Consider the following 19954-nt stretch of genomic DNA (forward strand, 5'->3'; position numbering starts at 1 on the left):
ACCTCTAGAGGCTCAAGTAGTCAAGATCCCAGATCGGTTTATATGGCAGCTATATCAGGTTATGAACCGATTTAAACCATACTTGGCACAGTTGTTGGATATCATAACGAAACACGTCGTGCAAAATTTCATTCCAATCGGATAAGAATTGCGCACCCTAGAGGCTCAAGAAGTCAAGACCCCAGATCGGTTTATATGGCAGCTATATCAGGTTATGAACCGATTTAAACCATACTTGGCACAGTTGTTGGATATCATAACAAAACACGTCGTGCAAAATTTCATTCCAATCGGATAAGAATTGCGCACTCTAGAGGCTCAAGAATTCAAGACCCCAGATCGGTTTATATGGCAGCTATATCAGGTTATAGACCGATTTGAACAATACTTAGCACAGTTGTTGGATATCATAAGAAAACACGTCGTGCAAAATTTCATTCCAATCGGTTAAGAATTGCGCACTCTAGAGGCTCAAGAAGTCAAGAGGCTAGCTTTACTCCTTCGGAAGTTAGCGTGCTTTCGACAGACAGACGGACGGACATGGCTAGATCGGCATAAAATTTCACGACGATCAAGAATATATATACTTTATGGGGTCTCAGTCGAATATTTCGACTAGTTACAAACAGAATGACGAAATTAGTATACCCCCCATCCTATGGTGGAGGGTATAACAAATAAAAGCGTGCTAAGTTCAGCCGGGCCGAATCTTATATATCCTCCACCATGGATCGCATTCGTGGAGCTCTTGCCACGGTATCTCTTTTTAGGCAAACAAAGGATAAAAGAAAAGAATTGCTATGTTATTGGAACAATATCCAGTTATGGTTCATTTCGGACCATAAATGAATTCAATGCTGAACTTGTAGAAGTCATTGTGTAATATTATAAATTAAATCTTTCTAATCTAAATCTGAATAATCGATTAAAGTCTTACGCTGCCTGGTGGGAATTTATCAAAGTGTATTCAGGATGCAGGGAAGTTAATCATACTGATACTGAGCTTGCAGATTTTAACATACCGTTGAGACTAACAAATAAATGTGTGACCTCTTAGGCTGTGGTCCATCACATCACCACCTAGAGACTTAATAATAAGTATTTGTGATCAACCCAACTTTAGCTTTCTGGAGCAGTTCGCTGAAAGTTCGTGGTGCAGAAAGCTCATTTTTTAAATCTGATCAGCGAGCTGGTTTTTTCCTCTTTATCTACTATGTATGCCTTTTTTTTCTCTATTTTACATGACAACAGTGTCAAAACCTCCATTGACGAATGGTGTCGTTAACAGGTATTGTTGAAGATATTGACAACGTCTCCTTATAGTGTTGCACCCCAGCAGTGGTGTAGGGTATGCAAATCCTGAAAGTGTTTTTCGCCCTGAATTTTTATTTTCTTTGATTCAACTTGTCTCTTGCCCGATTTAGCATTTATAAATTTTGCACACTTTTTTTCGTTACATCCCAATAAAATCAGCTATTTATAGACCACTTTGAAACAAATAAAACATGGCTATGAACAGCGACATATGTTAGGTACACGGCAGGCAGATTCTGTTAACCAAGCATTCGACGAAAAATTCAAATGACTAATGAAATATTGTTCTGCATTTTAGATAAACCCAACAAATGGTAATGGGTATTTGAATAGTATGTACAGAAAAAGCCTATGAAAATCACAGGATTCTGGGAAATTAAAGAAAAGCTCCCAAAGAAAATACAGAACATGAGTTTCACAGAATATCAATGTAATTGCCATATTGAAGAGTTTCCTTTTGAACCGAAATGGGGTTGAAATAAATGTGTGTGCAATCCAATTTCCAAATAAGCTCTCAAACAAATGCCAAATGCTGTTGATGAAATCATTCAATTATTACAATATATGGGGTTTTATACAACATGAGTATTGTGTGTTTAAGCTCTCTTTTACACAAAAATCAAAAACACCAGGGCGAATGGTTATTCTCAACTTTTTTTTTAGTATCCAGGATTTATTTTTAACTTACAAGAGTGAATTTGAAAAAGAAAAACTTTTCTTTGTATTGTATTTAGTACAGGCAAATCTGTCCCCAAGAGTGTTGGAGATGTAGGTCAATGAGCCTGGGAACAATGTTTAATTATACACCTCCCCTGTATTTAGGCTTCCAAATGTGATGCCATTTTTAGGGGTTAAAAACAAAAACATACTTAAATCACTGGCTGTGAAATTAAAACATAAAATTTTATTGCTTTACAACATCCATTGTATGATGAATACATCAGCCCTAATTAAAAAACTTTTTTTTAATAAGCTCTCGTTTTTTTTTTCTTCTTTTTAATGACATTTCGGTGCTATTGTTGGTCTATACATAAGGTGCACAATTTGCATGGCATATAATATTCAAAAATTATTTAAATTTAAATTTTTCGCAGTTTTGCATTATTAAAAAATGCTATTAAAAAACACGTCTATATCAATTCCAATGCTTAATTCTTAGGTCATAAAATTCTGGAATGTGATTATAAATAGAGCTTACCTAGAATTACTTATCAATTTTGACCATTTAAAATATTTGTCTCATTTAATATACCAATAAAATGCATTTCAGACAGCCTCAATAAACTTAATCTGCGATTCTTGTTTAAAGAATAAAAGTTTCCTATGTAATGTTAAAAATAATTAAAATATAAAACTTTATTTTGATGAAAGAGGTAAATATCAAAAATGTTCTTCAAACTAAATCGAAAAATAATAACAAGTAAAAAGGCATTAAGTTCGGCCGAACCAAACTTTGGATACCCACCACCTCAGGTTTATAGTAAACCACCATGAAAACTGGGTAACTTATGCACTCAAATTCGGCACGGACATTGAGTGGTCACTGTTGAATTTTGTATTTCAAATTTCAACAAAATCGGGTAATAAATAAAGCTTTTATGATCCTTAACCGGCATATCGGTCTATATGACAGCTATATCTAAATGCAGTCCAATTTTTACCATATTCGGGTCGGATGGGGGTTGGCCTAAAACAATTCACTGTTTCAAATTTCAGTGAAATTGGATAAAAAAAAGAATGAGCGTGCTAAGTTCGGCCGGGCTGAATCTTATTACCCTCCACCATGGATCGCATCTGTCGAGTTCTTTTCGCAGTATCTCTTTCTAGTCAAACAAAGAATAATGAATATGGACGGAGGATGAGGAGGAGCTATATCAAGTTAGAGCCCGATTCGGGGCTCAAGCAGCAACATCGGGAGATCGTTTTATATGGGAGCTGTATCAAGCTATCGATCGATTCAAAAATTATTAGACACCTCTGTTGAAGGTCATGAAAGAAGCCGTTGTACAAAATTTCTTCCAATTCGGATGAGAGTTGCGCCCTCTAGAGGCTCAAGAAGTCAAGATCCCAGATCGGTTTAAATGTCAGCTATATCAGGTTATGTACCGGTTTGCGCCATACTTAGCACAGTTATCATCCGATTTAGCACAGTAAATCGGATGAGAATTGGGCCCTCTAGAGGCCCAAGAAGTCAAGATCCAAGATCGGTTTATATGACAGCTGTACCAGATTATGAATCGTTTTGAATCATACTAAACATAGTTGATGGAAGTGATACAAAAACAGTACGTCGAGAACTGCGCCCTCTAGAGGCTCAAGAAGTCAAGATCCCAGATCGGTTTATATGGCAGCTATATCAAAACATGGACCGATTTGAACCATACTTAGCGCCGTTGTTGAAAGTGCCACCAAAGCACCACTTGCAAAATTTCAGTCAAATCGGAAGAGAATTACGCCCTCTAGAGCCTCAAGAAGGCAAGACCCAAGATCGGTTTATATGGCAGCTATATCAAAACAATGACCGATTGGTTCCATACATAGCATAGTTGTTGGAAGTAAAACCAAAACACCACGTGCAAAATATCAGTCAAATCGGACGAGAATTGCGCCATCTAGAGGCTCAAGAAGTCCAAACCCAAAATCGGTCTATATGGCACCTATATCAAAACATAGACCTGATTTGAACCATACTTAGCGCAGTTGTTGTAAATGCCACCAAAGCACCACGTGCAAAATTTCAGTCCAATCGGAAGAGAATTACGCCCTCTAGAGGCTCAAGAAGTCAAGATCCAATATCGGTTTATATGGCAGCTATATCAAAACATGGACCTATTTAGCCCATTTACAATCCCAACCGACCTACACTAATAAAAAGTATTTGTGCAAAATTGCAAGTGGCTAGCTTTATTTGGCTCATGTGGAGCTATTTTGCAATAAAATTTAGTTTTGTTGACCCATAATGACTTCGATTCTGCATGCAGGGCTGTCTGGCATGACGATTTGACGAATTTTTGGCCAAAATTTGGCCTTGTGACTCTTGACGAGTTTTATACCCACCACCGAAGGATGGGGGTACATTCATTTTGTCATTCCGTTTGCATCACATCGGAATATCTATTTCCGACCCTATAAAGTAGATGGGCTATATCGGACTATATCTTGATATAGCGCCCATATAGACCGATCCGCCGATTTAGGGTCTTAGGCCTATAAAAGCCACATTTATTATCCGAAATATGGGACTGTGAGTTGTGTTGGGCCAGTCGACATCCTACTTCAATTTGGTCTAGATCGGTCCAGATTTGGATACAGCTTCCATATAGACCGATCTCTCGATTTAAGGTCTTGGGCCTATAAAGGGCGCATTTATTGTGCGATTTCAGCGAAATTTGGGACAGTGAGTTGTGTTACGCCCTTCGACATCCTTCGTCAATTTGGCTCAGATCGGTCTAGAGTTGGATATAGCTGCCATATAGACCGATCTCTCAATTTAAGGACTTGGGCCCATAAAAACCACATTTATAATCTGATTTCGCTGAAATTTGACACAGTGACTTATGTTAGGCTTTTCGATATCCGTGTCGTATATGATTCAAATCGGTCTATATTTTGATATGTGTACCAGAAAAGAAAATTTTTTGTTTTAAATTATTTTGCTTTAAAATTCAAACTCTAGTCAAATCCTAAAGCTCTCCAACAAATAATGTGCAACATATTTTCGTATATCCCGTATATCTTGGTACCTTATTGGACTTAGTAATAGAGAATTTTTCTTTCACTACATTCAATAAAATTCATATAACGATTCCAAACACTGTGCGATTAAATTGTGCTTTGTGCTCCCCAAGAATGCAGTTCAAGGTCAATGCGTATTATGACATCTCAAAATAATGTGATTCTCTCAATAATTCTCATTTACAAGTATTTGTATGTTATACCACCAGCTAATCGTAAGTCCCATCTATACATTACTCAGACAAACAATGTTGATCCCTAGGCATAGGCCACGGTATAGAAATGATGAAACTGATCAAATCACTAATCATACGCAAGCCAGCCATTTAGCGAGACATTAAATTTTTTTTTTTATAAATTAAAGCTTGCCGGATTTAAGTGGACTATGTGTGTTTGTTAATGCTTATCACATTATTTGCATGTTGAGCAATTCATTTCACATGCTGTTATCATTTTGTGTGATGTAAATGTGCATACCGTGTAATCGTTGGAGCGGACGTGTTTTCATTTCGCCCCTCGAAGAAAAAAATCCGTATCTCGGACTAGGTACCTATTACGAAAATTTTTAAAACCTTTCAGGAGTAGGCTTAAAATGGACTCCCAACAGCTGCGGTGGTGGCATCAGACCTTAGCATGTTGGCCTCCCCTGCTATAGGTGTGGTCGAGAGTAATGCTTCAAGCGCACAACCAGTCGTCAGACTAATGAGGAAGAGACGGATAAACCAGAGGGATGCACTGGCAGCCTTTTATAAAAGGTGGTGTTTTCGATACAGATTCAGACAGCGACAGTGTCAATGAAACAGTCATCGAAGCCGAATCGAGATATGAGGATAGTCGGATGACGGAAGTTGTGAGCGATGGCTCACAAGCACACCAAGAAAGCCATCCGGTGCACGACGAAGGGCGAAAGCGTAGGATGCTAGAAGGGATAGAAGTAACATTTCGTGCACTTCTACGGAAGCTGGAAAGAGATTAAGGTCTCCCGAAGAGCATAAGAGCTCCCCGCTTTCAAGTACTCTGGGAAGACCAAGCCAAGCCCCCCGGCAACAAGGAAGCGCTCACGGCTCCTGAGTATTACAAAATATATAAATAGACTAATCACGACAATATGGGACTCAAATGAAAGGTATTTAAGGTTAGAAAACGTATCTGATATCCAATTGTCGGGCCAAGTGTTTGGGGGACCACCCCAAACCCAAAAACACTCCTAAATCGGACATATTTACCCACCATGGCAATATGGGACTCAATTGAGAGGTATTTACGAATAGAATACGAATCTGATATCCAAATGTGGGACCAAGTATTTATTTAAGAGGCCGCCTCTCCCCAAAAACATCCCCTGAAGAGGACAAATTTCAACCATAGCAAAATGGGGTTCAAATGAAATTTGAATTTGATATCAATATTCGGGAAAAAGTTTCTAGGGGGCCACCCCACCCTCATAACACCCCCCATTTAAGAAGTATTTGCTAACCATTGCAATATGGAGCTCAAATAAGAGGTATTTTAAAGTAGAACTCGAATACGATAAATACATTCAAGGCCTAGTCAATGAGTGGCTGCCCCATCCCCCAAAACACCCCCAAACCGATCATGTTGACTAAGTATGGAAATATGGGGCTCAAATAAAAGGTATTCGAGAGAAGGCCACGAATCTGATATCATCATTCGGGGACGTCCCACCACCATAACAACCCCCATATAGGACGTATTTGCTCACTAAGACAATTTTCATCTTCAAGGCAGTGGAGCTCGATATTGATAGTTTTTGGGGCCCATACCCCAAACCAGCCATATTTGCTGACTTTTGCAATAAGGGGTTTAAATGAAAGTTATTTGAGATAAGAAAACGAATTTGATATCTAATTTCAAGGTCAATGCAAATATGGGGTTCAAATAAATGATATATAGATACATGAGAATAGAGCACGACGCTGATATATTTTCAGGGCTTAGAGTTTGGGGGACTACGCCACTCCCCAAAACACCCATAAATCGGTAATATTTACCGACCATGTCAATGTGGGGCTCATATGAAAGGTATTGGAGAGTAAAGCAGGAAATTGTTACTCAATTTCGAAACCAATTTTCTGTCCCTTTCCCAAAATAGACCACAAACAGCAATTATTTACCAACCATCGCAATATGGGGCTCAAATATAGGTATTTGGCAGTAGAATACGAATATGCAAATGTGGGACCATGTATTTGGGGCACCGTTCTTTTTCCATAAACAGCCCAAAAGGTAAAAATTTTCCGACCATGCCCATATGTGGCTCATATGAAAGATAATTGAGATAAGAAAACTAATTTGATAACCAATTTTTGGGGCCAAGTGTTTGGCCCCACCTAAAACTCTACTTAAACCAATGGCAATATGGGGTTTAAAATAAATGGTATTTTCGACAAGAGGTCAGGGCCAAGTGTCTAAGGGACCACCTCACCCCCGAAAGCACTCCTAAAACGGACATCATGAGCATATCGAGCGGAAATGAAGTCTTTTTCGAATGGCATTAAACCCTCCGAGCGAATTCACGGTCCAATAAAGATCACATGGGATTCAGACAAAGACACTTATATTGTCATACTGTTAGTCAAGCGATATGTATGTAATATTTTCGTAGCATTTCACTAACAGCTGTTTAGCTGTCGAAAATAAATATTCAAAGGATAATTTTGATCCATACAATCCATATAAGGCGCAGCGGAGCGGGCCCGGTTCAGCTGGTAGCAGATAAAAACATAATTTTTCACAAATGTGCGTTAGACCGCAAATATCTTGTTGAAGCAGAAATCTTTAAATTTCAAAGATGTCAATATGCGACTAACATAAAAATTTGTGGTTTGTTAATTAAATCATCCAATACAGAATCTTATCCCCCTACATTTAAAACTTTCTAGTGCATTTAATATTAGCCCCACTTTTTTGTAACTAACGCCATCTATTAAAACCACAATAGTTGCGTAGTTTCCTAATTATACTCCTCATCGATAGACATACATACATACATATACAAAAAAAAGCTACATTATTCTTGTTTCATTACTAATACTATGACAAAAAAATAAAGCGTTCGCATCATTAGTTGGCTACAATTACTTTGTGTAATTAAATTTGATTTGCCCTAAAACCGCATATCACATTCCCATTAGTGTCTAAATTTATTACACCCAATTGCAATGAAACTCCCACCGCCAAACAAAGTCCAGCCTATGAATAACAAACGCAACACTCATAGTCCCCAGCAATAGTTTGCGGTGAGGGAGTCAGCTAAACGCAGAGCACCTTTGTGGGTGCATAGTATTAATAATTTTCTTTGATGACGTCTCTGAGTCCTTTGACTGAACGTAATCATCCCTTATATCATAATGCCAAATGGATTTATTGACCCAAATGGAAAGTTAACCCGACGCACTAATTATGTCTCTTTATCGGGCGAGTTAATTGCATGCAACCAGTACGGCTGTGGTGGGTTGATGGGTGTATAACACACATCAATGATAGAGAAATTAACCTAATTTCGTTGTTGTTTTCGTTATCATTGGGAATTATTTTAGGGCACAGAGGTCCAAATATCCTTTATGGGCTAAAAACACAATTATTGTTCGTTCTTGTATGATGGAGGAAGTAAACTATAAAAAAACCAGTAAGGAAAGGCAAAAGTCGGGCGGAGCCGACTATATAATACCCTACACCATCGAGTATACGTAATACTTTTAATATATAGCCCTTATAACCAAATCTAGTCAGACTTTAATTTTGCATACCTTTTGAAATATCGAATAGAACCTTGTATAATTTTCTTACGATGGTACGAAAATTGTGGCTTCTACAGCCTTCAAAGTTAAAACGCAAAAAAATATATAGGAGTTTTATCTAAATCTGATTTGACTTTGATGAAACTTTGCACACATATTGGTATGTCAATAAAAACATCTCACGAAAAATTTTGTAGAGATCGGATCAAAATTGTATCTATTACAGCTTTAAAAGGCCATATCGGATGAAAGATATATATGGGAGCTATATATAAATCTGATTCGATTCTGATAAAATTTTGCACACATATTGGGACGTCACAAAAAGCACTGCGTGCCAAATTTGGTAAAGATCGGACCAAAATTGTGGCCCCTGCAACTTCAAAAGGGCATATCGGATGAAAGATATATATGGGAGCTATATATAAATCTGATCCGATTTTGATAAAATTTTGCACACATATTGGCACTTCGTGTCAAATTTGCTAAAGATCGGACCAAAATTTTGCCTTCTACAGCCATAATAGGTCATTTCGGATGAAAGATATATATGGGAGCTATATCTAAATCTGAACCGATTTCAATGAAATTTTGCACACATATTAAAACGTCACACGAAACATCTTATGCTAAATTTGGTCGGATCGGACCAAAATTGTGGCCCCTACAACTTCCAAAGGACATATCGGATGAAAGATATATATGGGAGCTATATTTATAACTGAACCGATTTCAATGAAATTTTGCACACATATTAAGACATCCAAAAAAACACCTTGTACCAAATTTTGTAAGGATCGGACCAAAATTGTACGTTCTACAGCCTTAAAAGACCTTATCGGATGAAAGATATATATGGGAGCTATAGATAATTCTGATCCGATTCTGATGAAATTTCGCACATAAATTGGGACGTTCAAAAACGCACTTCTTGCCAAATTTGGTAATGATCGAAAAAAATCGTGGCTTCTACAGCTTTAAAAGAGCATATCGGATGAAAGATATATATGGGAGCTATATCTAAATCTGAACAGATTTTAATGAAATTTTGCACACACAATAAGACGACCAAAAATACACCTTGTGCCAAATTTTGTAAGCATCGGATCGAAATTGTGCTTTCTACAGCCTTAAAAGACCTTATCGGATGAAAGATATATATGGGAGCTATAGATAAATCTGATCCGATTCTGATGAAATTTCGCACATAAATTGGGACGTTCAAAAACGCACTTCTTGCCAAATTTGGTAAAGATCGAACAAAAATTGTGGCTCCTACAGCTTTAAAAGGGCATATCGGATGAAAGATATATATGGGAGCTATATCTTAATCTGGACCGATTTTTTTCAAAATCAAAAGCGTTTGTCCTTGGACCAAAAAAGAAACTTGTGCAAAATTTTTGAAAATCGGAAAACAAATGCGACCTGTACCTTGATTTCAAGAATACATGGACAGACAAACGGAAAGACGGACATAGCTAAATCGAATCAGGAAATGATTCTAAGCCGATCCATATACCTATCAATAGGTCTAGCTCTTCTCCTTCTTAGCGTTGCAAACAAATGCACAAATCAATAATACCCTGTACCACAGTGGTGGTACAGGGTATAACAAATAAAAAGGCGTTAAGTTCGGCCGGGCCGAACTTTGGATACCCACCACCTCTGGTATATACGTAAACCAGCATTCGTCTAAATCCGGTAAAAAAATGCAAACCTTATGCCTCAAGGTACAAGTCATTTTTCAATTGTGTATTACAAAATATTGAACATCCAAAAACTAGACTTTAAATCGAGATATCGGTCTATATGGCAACTATATGCAAATCGTGATCGATCTAGACCAAATTGGAAAGATATGTGGAGGGGCTTACCTTACTCTCTGTCCCAAATTTGGGCAACATCGGATAATAAATGCGCCTTTTATGGGAATAAGACCCAAAATCGGAGGATCGGTCTATATGGCAGCCATATCCAAAGTTGGACCGATCTGAGCCAAATTGACGAAGGATGTCGAAGGGCCTAACACAACTCAGTGTCCCAAATTTCAAAAAAACCGGATAATAAATGTGGCTTTTATGGGTCTAAGACCCTAAATCGGAGGATCGGTCTATATGTCAGATATATCCAAATCTGAACAGATCTGAGCCAAATTGACGAAGGATGTCGAAGGGGGTTAATTAAACTCACTTTCCCAAATTTCGGCGACATCGGACAATAAATTCGGCTTTTTATGGCCCCAAAACCTATTGTAAAACCGAGAGATCGGTCTATATGGCAGCTATATCCAAATCTGGACCGATCTGTACCATATTGAAGAAGTATGTCAAGGGGGTAAATTTAATTCACTGTCCCAAATTTCGGCGACATCGGACAATAAATGTGGGTTTAATGGGCCTAAGACCCCAAATCGGAGGATCGGTCTATATGACAGCCAAATCCAAAGTTGGACCGATCTGAGCCAAATTGACGAAGGATGTCGAAGGGCCTAACACAACTCAGTGTCCCAAATTTCAACAAAATCGGATAATAAATGTGGCTTTTATGGGTCTAAGACCCTAAATCCGGGGATTGGTCTATATGGCAGCTATATCCAAATCTGAACCGATCTGAGCCAAATTAACGCAGGATGTCGAAGGGCCTAACACAACTCACTGTCCCAAATTTTAGCGAAATCGGATTATAAATGTGGCTTTTATGGGTCTAAGACCCTAAATCGGAGGATCGGTCTATATGGCAGCTATATCCAAATCTAGGATCGGTCTATATGGCAGCTATATCCAAAGTTGGACCGATCTGAGCCAAATAGGCGAATAATGTAGAAGGGCCTAACAGAACTCACTGTCCCAAATTTTAGCAAAATCGGACAATAAATATGGCTTTTATGGGCCTAAGACCCCGAAATCGGAGGATCGGTCTATATGTCAGCTATATCCAAATCTAGACCGATCTGGGCCAAATAAACGAAGGATGTCGAAGGGCCTAACACAACTCACTGTTCCCCAAATTTCAGCAAAATCGGATAATAAATGTGGTTTTTATTGGCCTAAGACCCTAAATCGGCGGATCGGTCTATATGGGGGCTATATCAAGATATAGTCCGATATAGCTCATCTTCGAATTTAACCTGCTTGTCCATAAAAGAAGAATCTGTGCAAAGTTTCAGCTCAATATCTCTATTTTTAAAGTCTGTAGCGTGATTTCAACAGACAGACGGACGGACATGTCTAGATCGTCTAAGATTTTTACGCTGATCAAGAACAGATATACTATATAGGGTCGAAAATGGATATTTCGATGTGTTGCAAAGGGCATGACAAAATGAATATACCCCCATGCATCGGCGGTGGGTATAAAAAAAGAAATTACTTTATTGCAATTCGAAAGGAAATTTATTATGGAACAAAATCTATGTCCATGAGGGATTTAGGTTCGTTGTGTAAAATGTAGATTTTTATCTGAAAGTCATTGTAGATCTGCACTTCCAACAATTTGTGTCTAATGAGGGATTATGCTATCTTATCTAGTGCCTACTAAGAGGCTTAAGTGCTCGGTATTATGCGATAATTATCGCCATCACCTTAGGGTAGATAAAACTCAGCACACTGATGGCAAATTTGAAAACTTCAGTCGATAGAAACGATTTATGAACATGTCAAATAAAATTGGCAAATATGAGTCATTATGTGTTCAAATACAAAAATATCTGCAAGAGATAAGAGGTTTATCATAAATAGCAACTGACAAAGTTTGATTTTTTGCTGTGAGTTAAACTTTGTATTCTAGGCGAAAATTATGATGCATTCATTACGCTGTACACATGTATGAATGTATGTTCAGCTTAAAGCTGCAGCAAGTAACATTACATCTGGCTGTTTTTTTTTATATTCCTAATGATCTTCCCACCATACTTCATCAAATAATTGTTTAAAAATGAGCTCATCTTAAAACACTTGATGGAAAATAAATAATACATATTTTCCTAAACCAACAACGATGAGGCAAGAGTATGATGTAATTAATAAATTTCCAACTCACAGTGAATGTGAATAAATAAAAGGAATTATTTTTCGAACAAACAAACAAAAAAGTGAAAGTGAAATCCCTTTGGAACCCTTAATAGGCCATAAGTAAATATTCATTAATTTCAGTTCTTTCGATTCATACAACACAGCGATTATGGCTTTTTCAAAAAGCTTTCAAGGTTCCTTGAGGGATTTTCAAAGAAAATTCGCTCTTTGTTATCTCACCAGGGATATAAGCCATTAAAGCATAGTAGTATTACACATTTTTTTGTCTTCTTCTAAAGGCCACTACAACCTTTGTTGTATGGGGGTAGGTGTTCATGCCATACCTACCTCGGAAATTTTTTTGGTATTTTTTGTTTTGGGCGATTTGCAGGGTGAAACGATAGTAATAAGATCAAATGAAAACATATGCATATGGTGTTATTGTCATAGAAAAACAATATCCACAGGGATATTGACACATATAAAGGACACTCACAGGGAAAAAGCTCATTTATTAGTTGAAACAGCTGTTGGAAAATTCTCACACTCCCATATGCATGTACATCTATCAATACATGAACATGATGACCATGTGTATTTGGGCATGATGAATAACGCGAAAATGTTTATTCTTACCCCATTTTGTATTGTCCCCAACGCGAAACCCAGGGCCTAAACACCATGTTATGAGGGCCTCATAGTGTTATAAGAGGCGCTAGAGTTTCATATTCCGGGGGTTATTTTTTTCAGAAAATTGTAAGCGATTTTCTGGACATTTGCTGGCAAATTATGAAAGTTACCACCTAAAAATTAACATCTTTTAAACTTGATTTGGAATATATATGAAGGACATCACTATTGGTGAGTGAGATTAAGTTCACCAATACTAGCAGATTTTAGATAAGGATGAATGGTGAAAAAATCAATGCCATAAAATGTTGGAAGGATGCCACAATACAAAAGCTAAGCCTCTTGCGTGGCCTGTTATATATATTTTTGGCTTGAAAATGAAACTGCACTTATTTATCATCTAAAATGGTTTTAATCTTTTCAAAGTATTCTCCAGCATGATTTATATATTGGGTTGCCCAAAAAGTAATTGCGGATTTTTCATATAGTCGGCTTTGACAAATTTTTTCACAGCTTGTGACTCTGTAATTGCATTCTTTCTTCTGTCAGTTATCAGCTGTTACTTTTAGCTTGCTTTAGAAAAAAAATGTTACAAAAGTAGATTTGATTAAAGTTCATTCTAAGTTTTATTAAAAATGCATTTACTTTCTTTTAAAAAAATCCGCAATTACTTTTTGGGCAACCAATAATTTTGCATACGCTTTAACCAATTATCGAAGCAATTTTTCCGCCCCCATAAAGACACCTCTAATACATGGTTATTGAACGCTTCTTTTGGATACGATTGAACAGCATCTTTTGGATACGAAAAGGGTTAACCTCGCCAAGTTTTCTTAATATGCGGAAATAAAACAAGTAAAAGGGCGTTAAGTTCGGCCGGGCCGATCTTTGGATACCCACCACCTAGGGTAACCACCTTTCGTCAAAATCTGGTGAAAATTGCATACCTTATGTCCCATAGCAGTTATATCGAAATATGATCCGATTTGGACCAAATACTAATAGGTACAAGTCATTGTTCAATTGTGTATAACAAAATCTTGGTCTTTTTAGTAACTTTATCTAAAAATAAACCGATCTGAACCATATACAACATGGATATCGAAAAGCCTAAAACAATGTGTCAAATTTCAGTTAAAACGGATTATAAAAGCAGCTTTTTTTGGGGACACGACTTTAAATCGAGCCATCGGTCTATATGGCAGCTATATGCAAATCTTGATCGATCTAGACCAAATTGCAGAAATATGTGGAGGGGCTTAACTTAACTCTCTTTCCCAAATTTCGGCAACATCGGACAATAAATGCACATTTTATGGGTGCAAAACATTAAATCGAGAGATCGGTCTATATGGCAGCTATATCCAAATCTGGACCAATCTGAATGAAATTGAAGAAGGATATCGAAGGGCCTAACATAACTCACTGTCCCAAATTGCGGCAGCATCGGACAATAAATGCGCTTTTTATGGCCCCAAAACCTAAAACTGAGAGATCGGTCTATATGGCAAAAATGCAAATTTTGCCCATGAACATTCCACTAAGGAACAGGGGCAAACTTCTCACATACTTATCTCACATTTGTAGACTCTTCGAGCTGAATTCTGTGCCTGTGGTGTCGTAATGGACAACAAATGTCTCAGTGGATCTGATTGCATACTGCCACTAAAAACCTAACCTAACCTAATTGCTTAAATAAAGTAGGGTGACTTCAACTTATATCCAAATGTTTTTAAAATTTTTGACTATAGATTATACAAATTTTATTGTCATAGGTCATTACCATATCTCACATTCTCAAAAAAAAAAAAGTAAGAGCGTGCTAAGTTCGGCCGGGCCGAATCGTATATACCCTCCACCATGGATCGCATTTGTCGAGCTCTATGCGCGGTATCTCTCTTAGGGCAAACAAAGAATATTGAATAAGAACTGTTATGCTATTGAAGCTATATCAAGTTATAGTCCGATTCGGACCATTAATGAAAGCTGAACATTGTAGAAGTCATTGTGTAATATTTCAGTTCATTCGGATAAGAATTGCGCCTTGTAGGGGCTCAAGAAGCAAAATCGGGAGAGAGGTTTATATGGGAGCTGTATCAAGCTATTGATCGATTCAGGCCATATTAGACACATAAGTTGAAGGTCATGAGAGAAGACGTTGTACAAAATTTCTGCCAAAACGGATGATAATTGCGCCCTCTAGAGGCTTAAGAAGTCAAGATGCCAGGTCGGTTTATAGGGCAATTATTGGGTTGCCCAAAAAGTAATTGCGGATTTTTTAAAAGAAGGTAAATGCATTTTTAATAAAACTTAGAATGAACTTGAATCAAATATACTTTTTTTACACTTTTTTCTAAAGCAAGCTAAAAGTAACAGCTGATAACTGATAGAAGAATGAATGCAATTACAGAGTCACAAGCTGTGAAAAAATTTGTCAACGCCGACTATATGACAAATCCGCAATTACTTTTTGGGCAACCCAATATATCAGGTTCTATTCCGATTTGCGCCGTACTTAGCAAAGCTATTGGAAATCATAACAAAGCACTTTATGGAAAATTTCAGTCAAATCGGATGAGAATGGCGCCCTCTAGAGGCTCAAGAAATCAAGACCCAAGATCGGTTTATATGGGAGCTATATCAAAACATACACCGATTTGAACGATACATAGCGTAGTTGTTGGAAATGATACCAAAGGACCACGTGCAAAACTTCAATGAAATCGGACGAGAATTGCGCCCTCTAGAGGCTCAAGAAGTCAAGACCCAAGATCGGTTTATATGGCAACTATATCATAACATGAACATCGCGTGCAAAATTTCAGTCAAATCGGATAAGAATTGCGCCCTCTATTGGTTCAAGAAGTCAAGATTCAAGATCGGATAATATGACAGCTTTATATCAAGATATGAACCGATTTGAATCATATTTATCACAGTTGTTGGAAGTGATATCAAAACACTACATGCTAAACTTTAGTCAAATCGGACGAAAATTACGCCCTCTAGAGGCTCAAGATGTCAAGACCCAAAATCGGTATACATGGCAGCTATATCAAAACATAGACCGATTTGAACGATTCTTAGCGTAGTTATTGTAATAATACCAAAACACTACATGCAAAATTTCAGTCAAATCGGATAAGAATTGCGTCCTCTAGAGCCTCAAGAAGTCAAGACCCAATACCGGTTTATATGGCAGCTATATCAGGTTATGAATCGATTTGAATCATACTTATCACAGTTGTTGGAAGTGATACCAAAATGTCGCGTGCAAAATTTCAGTCAAATCGGATAAGAATTGCGTCCTCTAGAGGCTCAAGAATTCAAAACCCAATACAGGTTTATATGCCAGCTATATGAAAACATGGACCGATTTGGCCCATTTACAATACCAACTGACCTATACTAATAAAAAGTATTTGTGCAAAATTTCAAGCGGCTAGCTTTACTCCTTCAAAAGTTAGCGTGCTTTCGACAGACAGACGGACGGACATGGCTATATCGACATAAAATGACATAAGGATCAAGAATATATATACAATACTTTATGGGGTCTCAGACGCATATTTCGAAGTGTTACAATAAGAATGATGAAATTAGTATATCCCCATCCTATGGTGGATGGTATAAAAATTCTAAAGGCCTTCCTTCAGGCCTATTGCAAAAAGGCCTTGACAATTTGTCTCCTTTATACATACAAAAACAAATAAGCTTCTGTATGTTCATAAATATTTGGCTATATGAGATTTTTGCTCATTGGCCACCAAAACAAATTTTTCTTTACAATTTTGTGAATGACAATATGTATTGGTGTTTCGGTTTTGAGACCGCCGAACAAACAACCATATGCATTATTTTTCACACCGTTAAGACAATAAATTAGAAAATATTTTCTTTTATGATAATAAAAGGAATAGAGAAAGCAATTCGAATGGGAATTTAATGACAAGAATAGATTGTGGGGTTTTTTTTGCACTTTTGTTCTTTTAAATATAGCGGAAATTGTTTGGGAATAACGAAGAACGACATGATATAACGAAATTAGTTCAGTTAATGGATGACAAGATGAATGAATGAACGAGTGAACTAAATTAACAGTTTAATGTTGGAGCACCTTATGGCTAATAATGACAAATGGCAATTTGGCGTTTTAGAGATTGTGTAAATTTTCTTTCATGTTTTTCTATGTTGTTCTACTTACTTTAGTCCCAACTTGATTTGCTCCAAGGTAGGCATGGTTCCCATATTGTTTTGTAAATAATCTTTGGGGAAACAAAATATGCTGCTTGCAAGGCGCCTTAATAAATTGTCAACAATTTGAACAGTCTTACTCAATATTTGCTTGATTTGGTTTTAGTTTCCTTTTTTTTTTTGTTTTGTGAACTACCTTTTTCTAAATCTTATATGTATGTACTAATTTCACTTTTCTTTTTTAAGATGCTTTTCACTTTTACTTTTTTATGTAATTTTTGTTTCTTTTTTTCTTCTTATCTCTGTGTACACAATTTATGCGATTTTCGTGCTTTTCTGTTGTGGTTTTTCTCTTCTTTTGTTGTCATCGACAGTCTGTTATCACTTTGGCAATGTAAAGCTCTTTCTTTATATCTCATTTATCCTGAGCTACGCATTACAACCCCATACTCATACGCACAGGGGGCCCCAAGAAGAGCTTTTGGGTGTCCTTACAGCATAAACTTTTATTTCACGTGTAGCCTTCACACACACCACACACACACACACATACACTCAAACAGCACTAAAGGATGAGAAAGCCCTCACAGCACTATGTTGTTGTTGCTATTGTTTGGCCACTATGATTATCACATAAAAGCTTGAATTTTCCTTTGCAAATAATTCTCGGAATTATCTTTTCTTTGATTATTAATCACTTGAACGAGAGCCGAAAAAATTAAATTGTCAGAATTTCCGCAAGAGATGGCTGTCGCCACCAGAATGAATTCGCACGACACACCGCTAGAGCCAAAGAGTATTTTGGGTGAGTGTGACAGCTGTGCACCACCTCCGACCGACTGACTCACTGAGTGACTGAATGCTGAATGTGTGTGCCCTGAGCGAAGGCAACTTGACAACTGCTTGGCTGTGTTTGCCACCGATTGTTGTTTTGGCTTGGCTGAATGAGAATGGCTATCACTAAACTAATGCTGTGTGATTTACTTGTTGTTGCTGCTGCTGCTATTGTTTTGTCGGTGTTGTGTGTGTGCTTCGTCCACTGGTGATTTCCCCTACGCCTCTTCGTTTTGCACACAAAAGTTCTTTACACGCAATCATCGACCGAACGACCAACTAATCAGCAGCGGCGGCGGCAACAGAAGCAACGGTAAGACAACAGCTGAAGCTTGCTAACCAGCATATGTTCGCTTGTAGAGCTTTTCGCTTTTCTGTGTTGTAGTTGCCTAGCTGATCTGCCGCTGGTGTACATTTTATGCTCCGCTTTCGATTTGGTTTTCAGCGGTTTGCGTCTGTAACAACGGCACGGCTAATTTTTCAAAGTCAAGTTTGTTCATTTCAATCAGCGATATATCCGTGTACCTTTGTGATGAACCGAGATGTGTAGGTCTACACTGGCCATCATTTGAATAGGTTAAGTAAAATAAAATTGTATGTTCAAACAGTATGTTCATACCATGTCTCTGAAGGACTGATATTCCTCGCTAGAATATCAGACATTTATTTCAGCGGTGTCGCTAATGCTGCTGGTATATAACATATGAGGCTATCAGCCCTATAAAATTTCCTTACAAAGAGATGTTGATTGGATACACTCCGCTCTAATAGGAAAAAAATTGAGTCGCTCATTAAGCTATAATTTGAATTTTACATCACTTTGCGGATCGTGAGAAGGAAGCCACCGTAGCGTAGAGATTAGCATGTCCGCCTCTGACGGTAAACGCCTGGGTTCGAATCCTGGTCATAACATCAGAAAATATTTTCAGTGCTGGCGACATTTGTGAGGTGCTATGCCATATTAAAACTTCTTCCCAAATTACACCTTTTTCACCGGATTATGACAAAAGGTGGTTTACATATATACCCAAAATGTTGGATATCCAAATGCCTTTTTACTTGTTTTTCATTCATATGCTTTTCACCTTAGACCTATTTAAACAATGCCCAGTGTAGTCACTACAAGTAGATTTGCTTTGCTTGCTGTGTTTGATTGTTGGTCGCTCGTTCTGAGATATTTTCGTATTTAGAACAATTTGCGATGGCAGTCAGTCTTATTTTTTTTATCGCATTTTATTAGGTAAGCAGTTTTTTTATACATACCTATGTATGTGGAATAATAAGAAGACAACAAAATATTAAAGTGTTTGGTCATTTAGACTACTTTTATTCAAAGGGTATTGTTTTGGGTGCGGAAGCAAGGCTGAGTAGTAAGTACACTCGTTATTATTTTTTTTTTTTTTTGGGGTAATGATGATGGCAAAAAGGCAAAGAAAACAGGTTGCTTTTATTTATCTGTCAAATCATTGGGAAATA

The 19954-nt window shown here is 37.4% G+C and overlaps 1 protein-coding gene across 1 annotated transcript in view; it reads right to left on the reverse strand.

Annotated features, from left to right (window-relative positions):
- Window positions 1-18599, reverse strand: part of LOC106094515 (esterase B1) — a 45974-nt gene extending 27375 nt beyond the window's left edge. Inside the window, exon 1 of the mRNA XM_013261770.2 lies at window positions 17655-18599. Within this exon, the coding sequence (XP_013117224.1) occupies window positions 17655-17698 (44 nt within the window). The 5' untranslated portion in view covers window positions 17699-18599. The remainder of the gene's footprint in view (window positions 1-17654) is intronic.
- Between the last annotated feature and the right edge of the window lie 1355 nt (window positions 18600-19954).

The sequence above is a fragment of the Stomoxys calcitrans genome, chromosome 2 (genome assembly GCF_963082655.1).
Source record: "Stomoxys calcitrans chromosome 2, idStoCalc2.1, whole genome shotgun sequence".
Classification (NCBI taxonomy): domain Eukaryota; kingdom Metazoa; phylum Arthropoda; class Insecta; order Diptera; family Muscidae; genus Stomoxys; species Stomoxys calcitrans.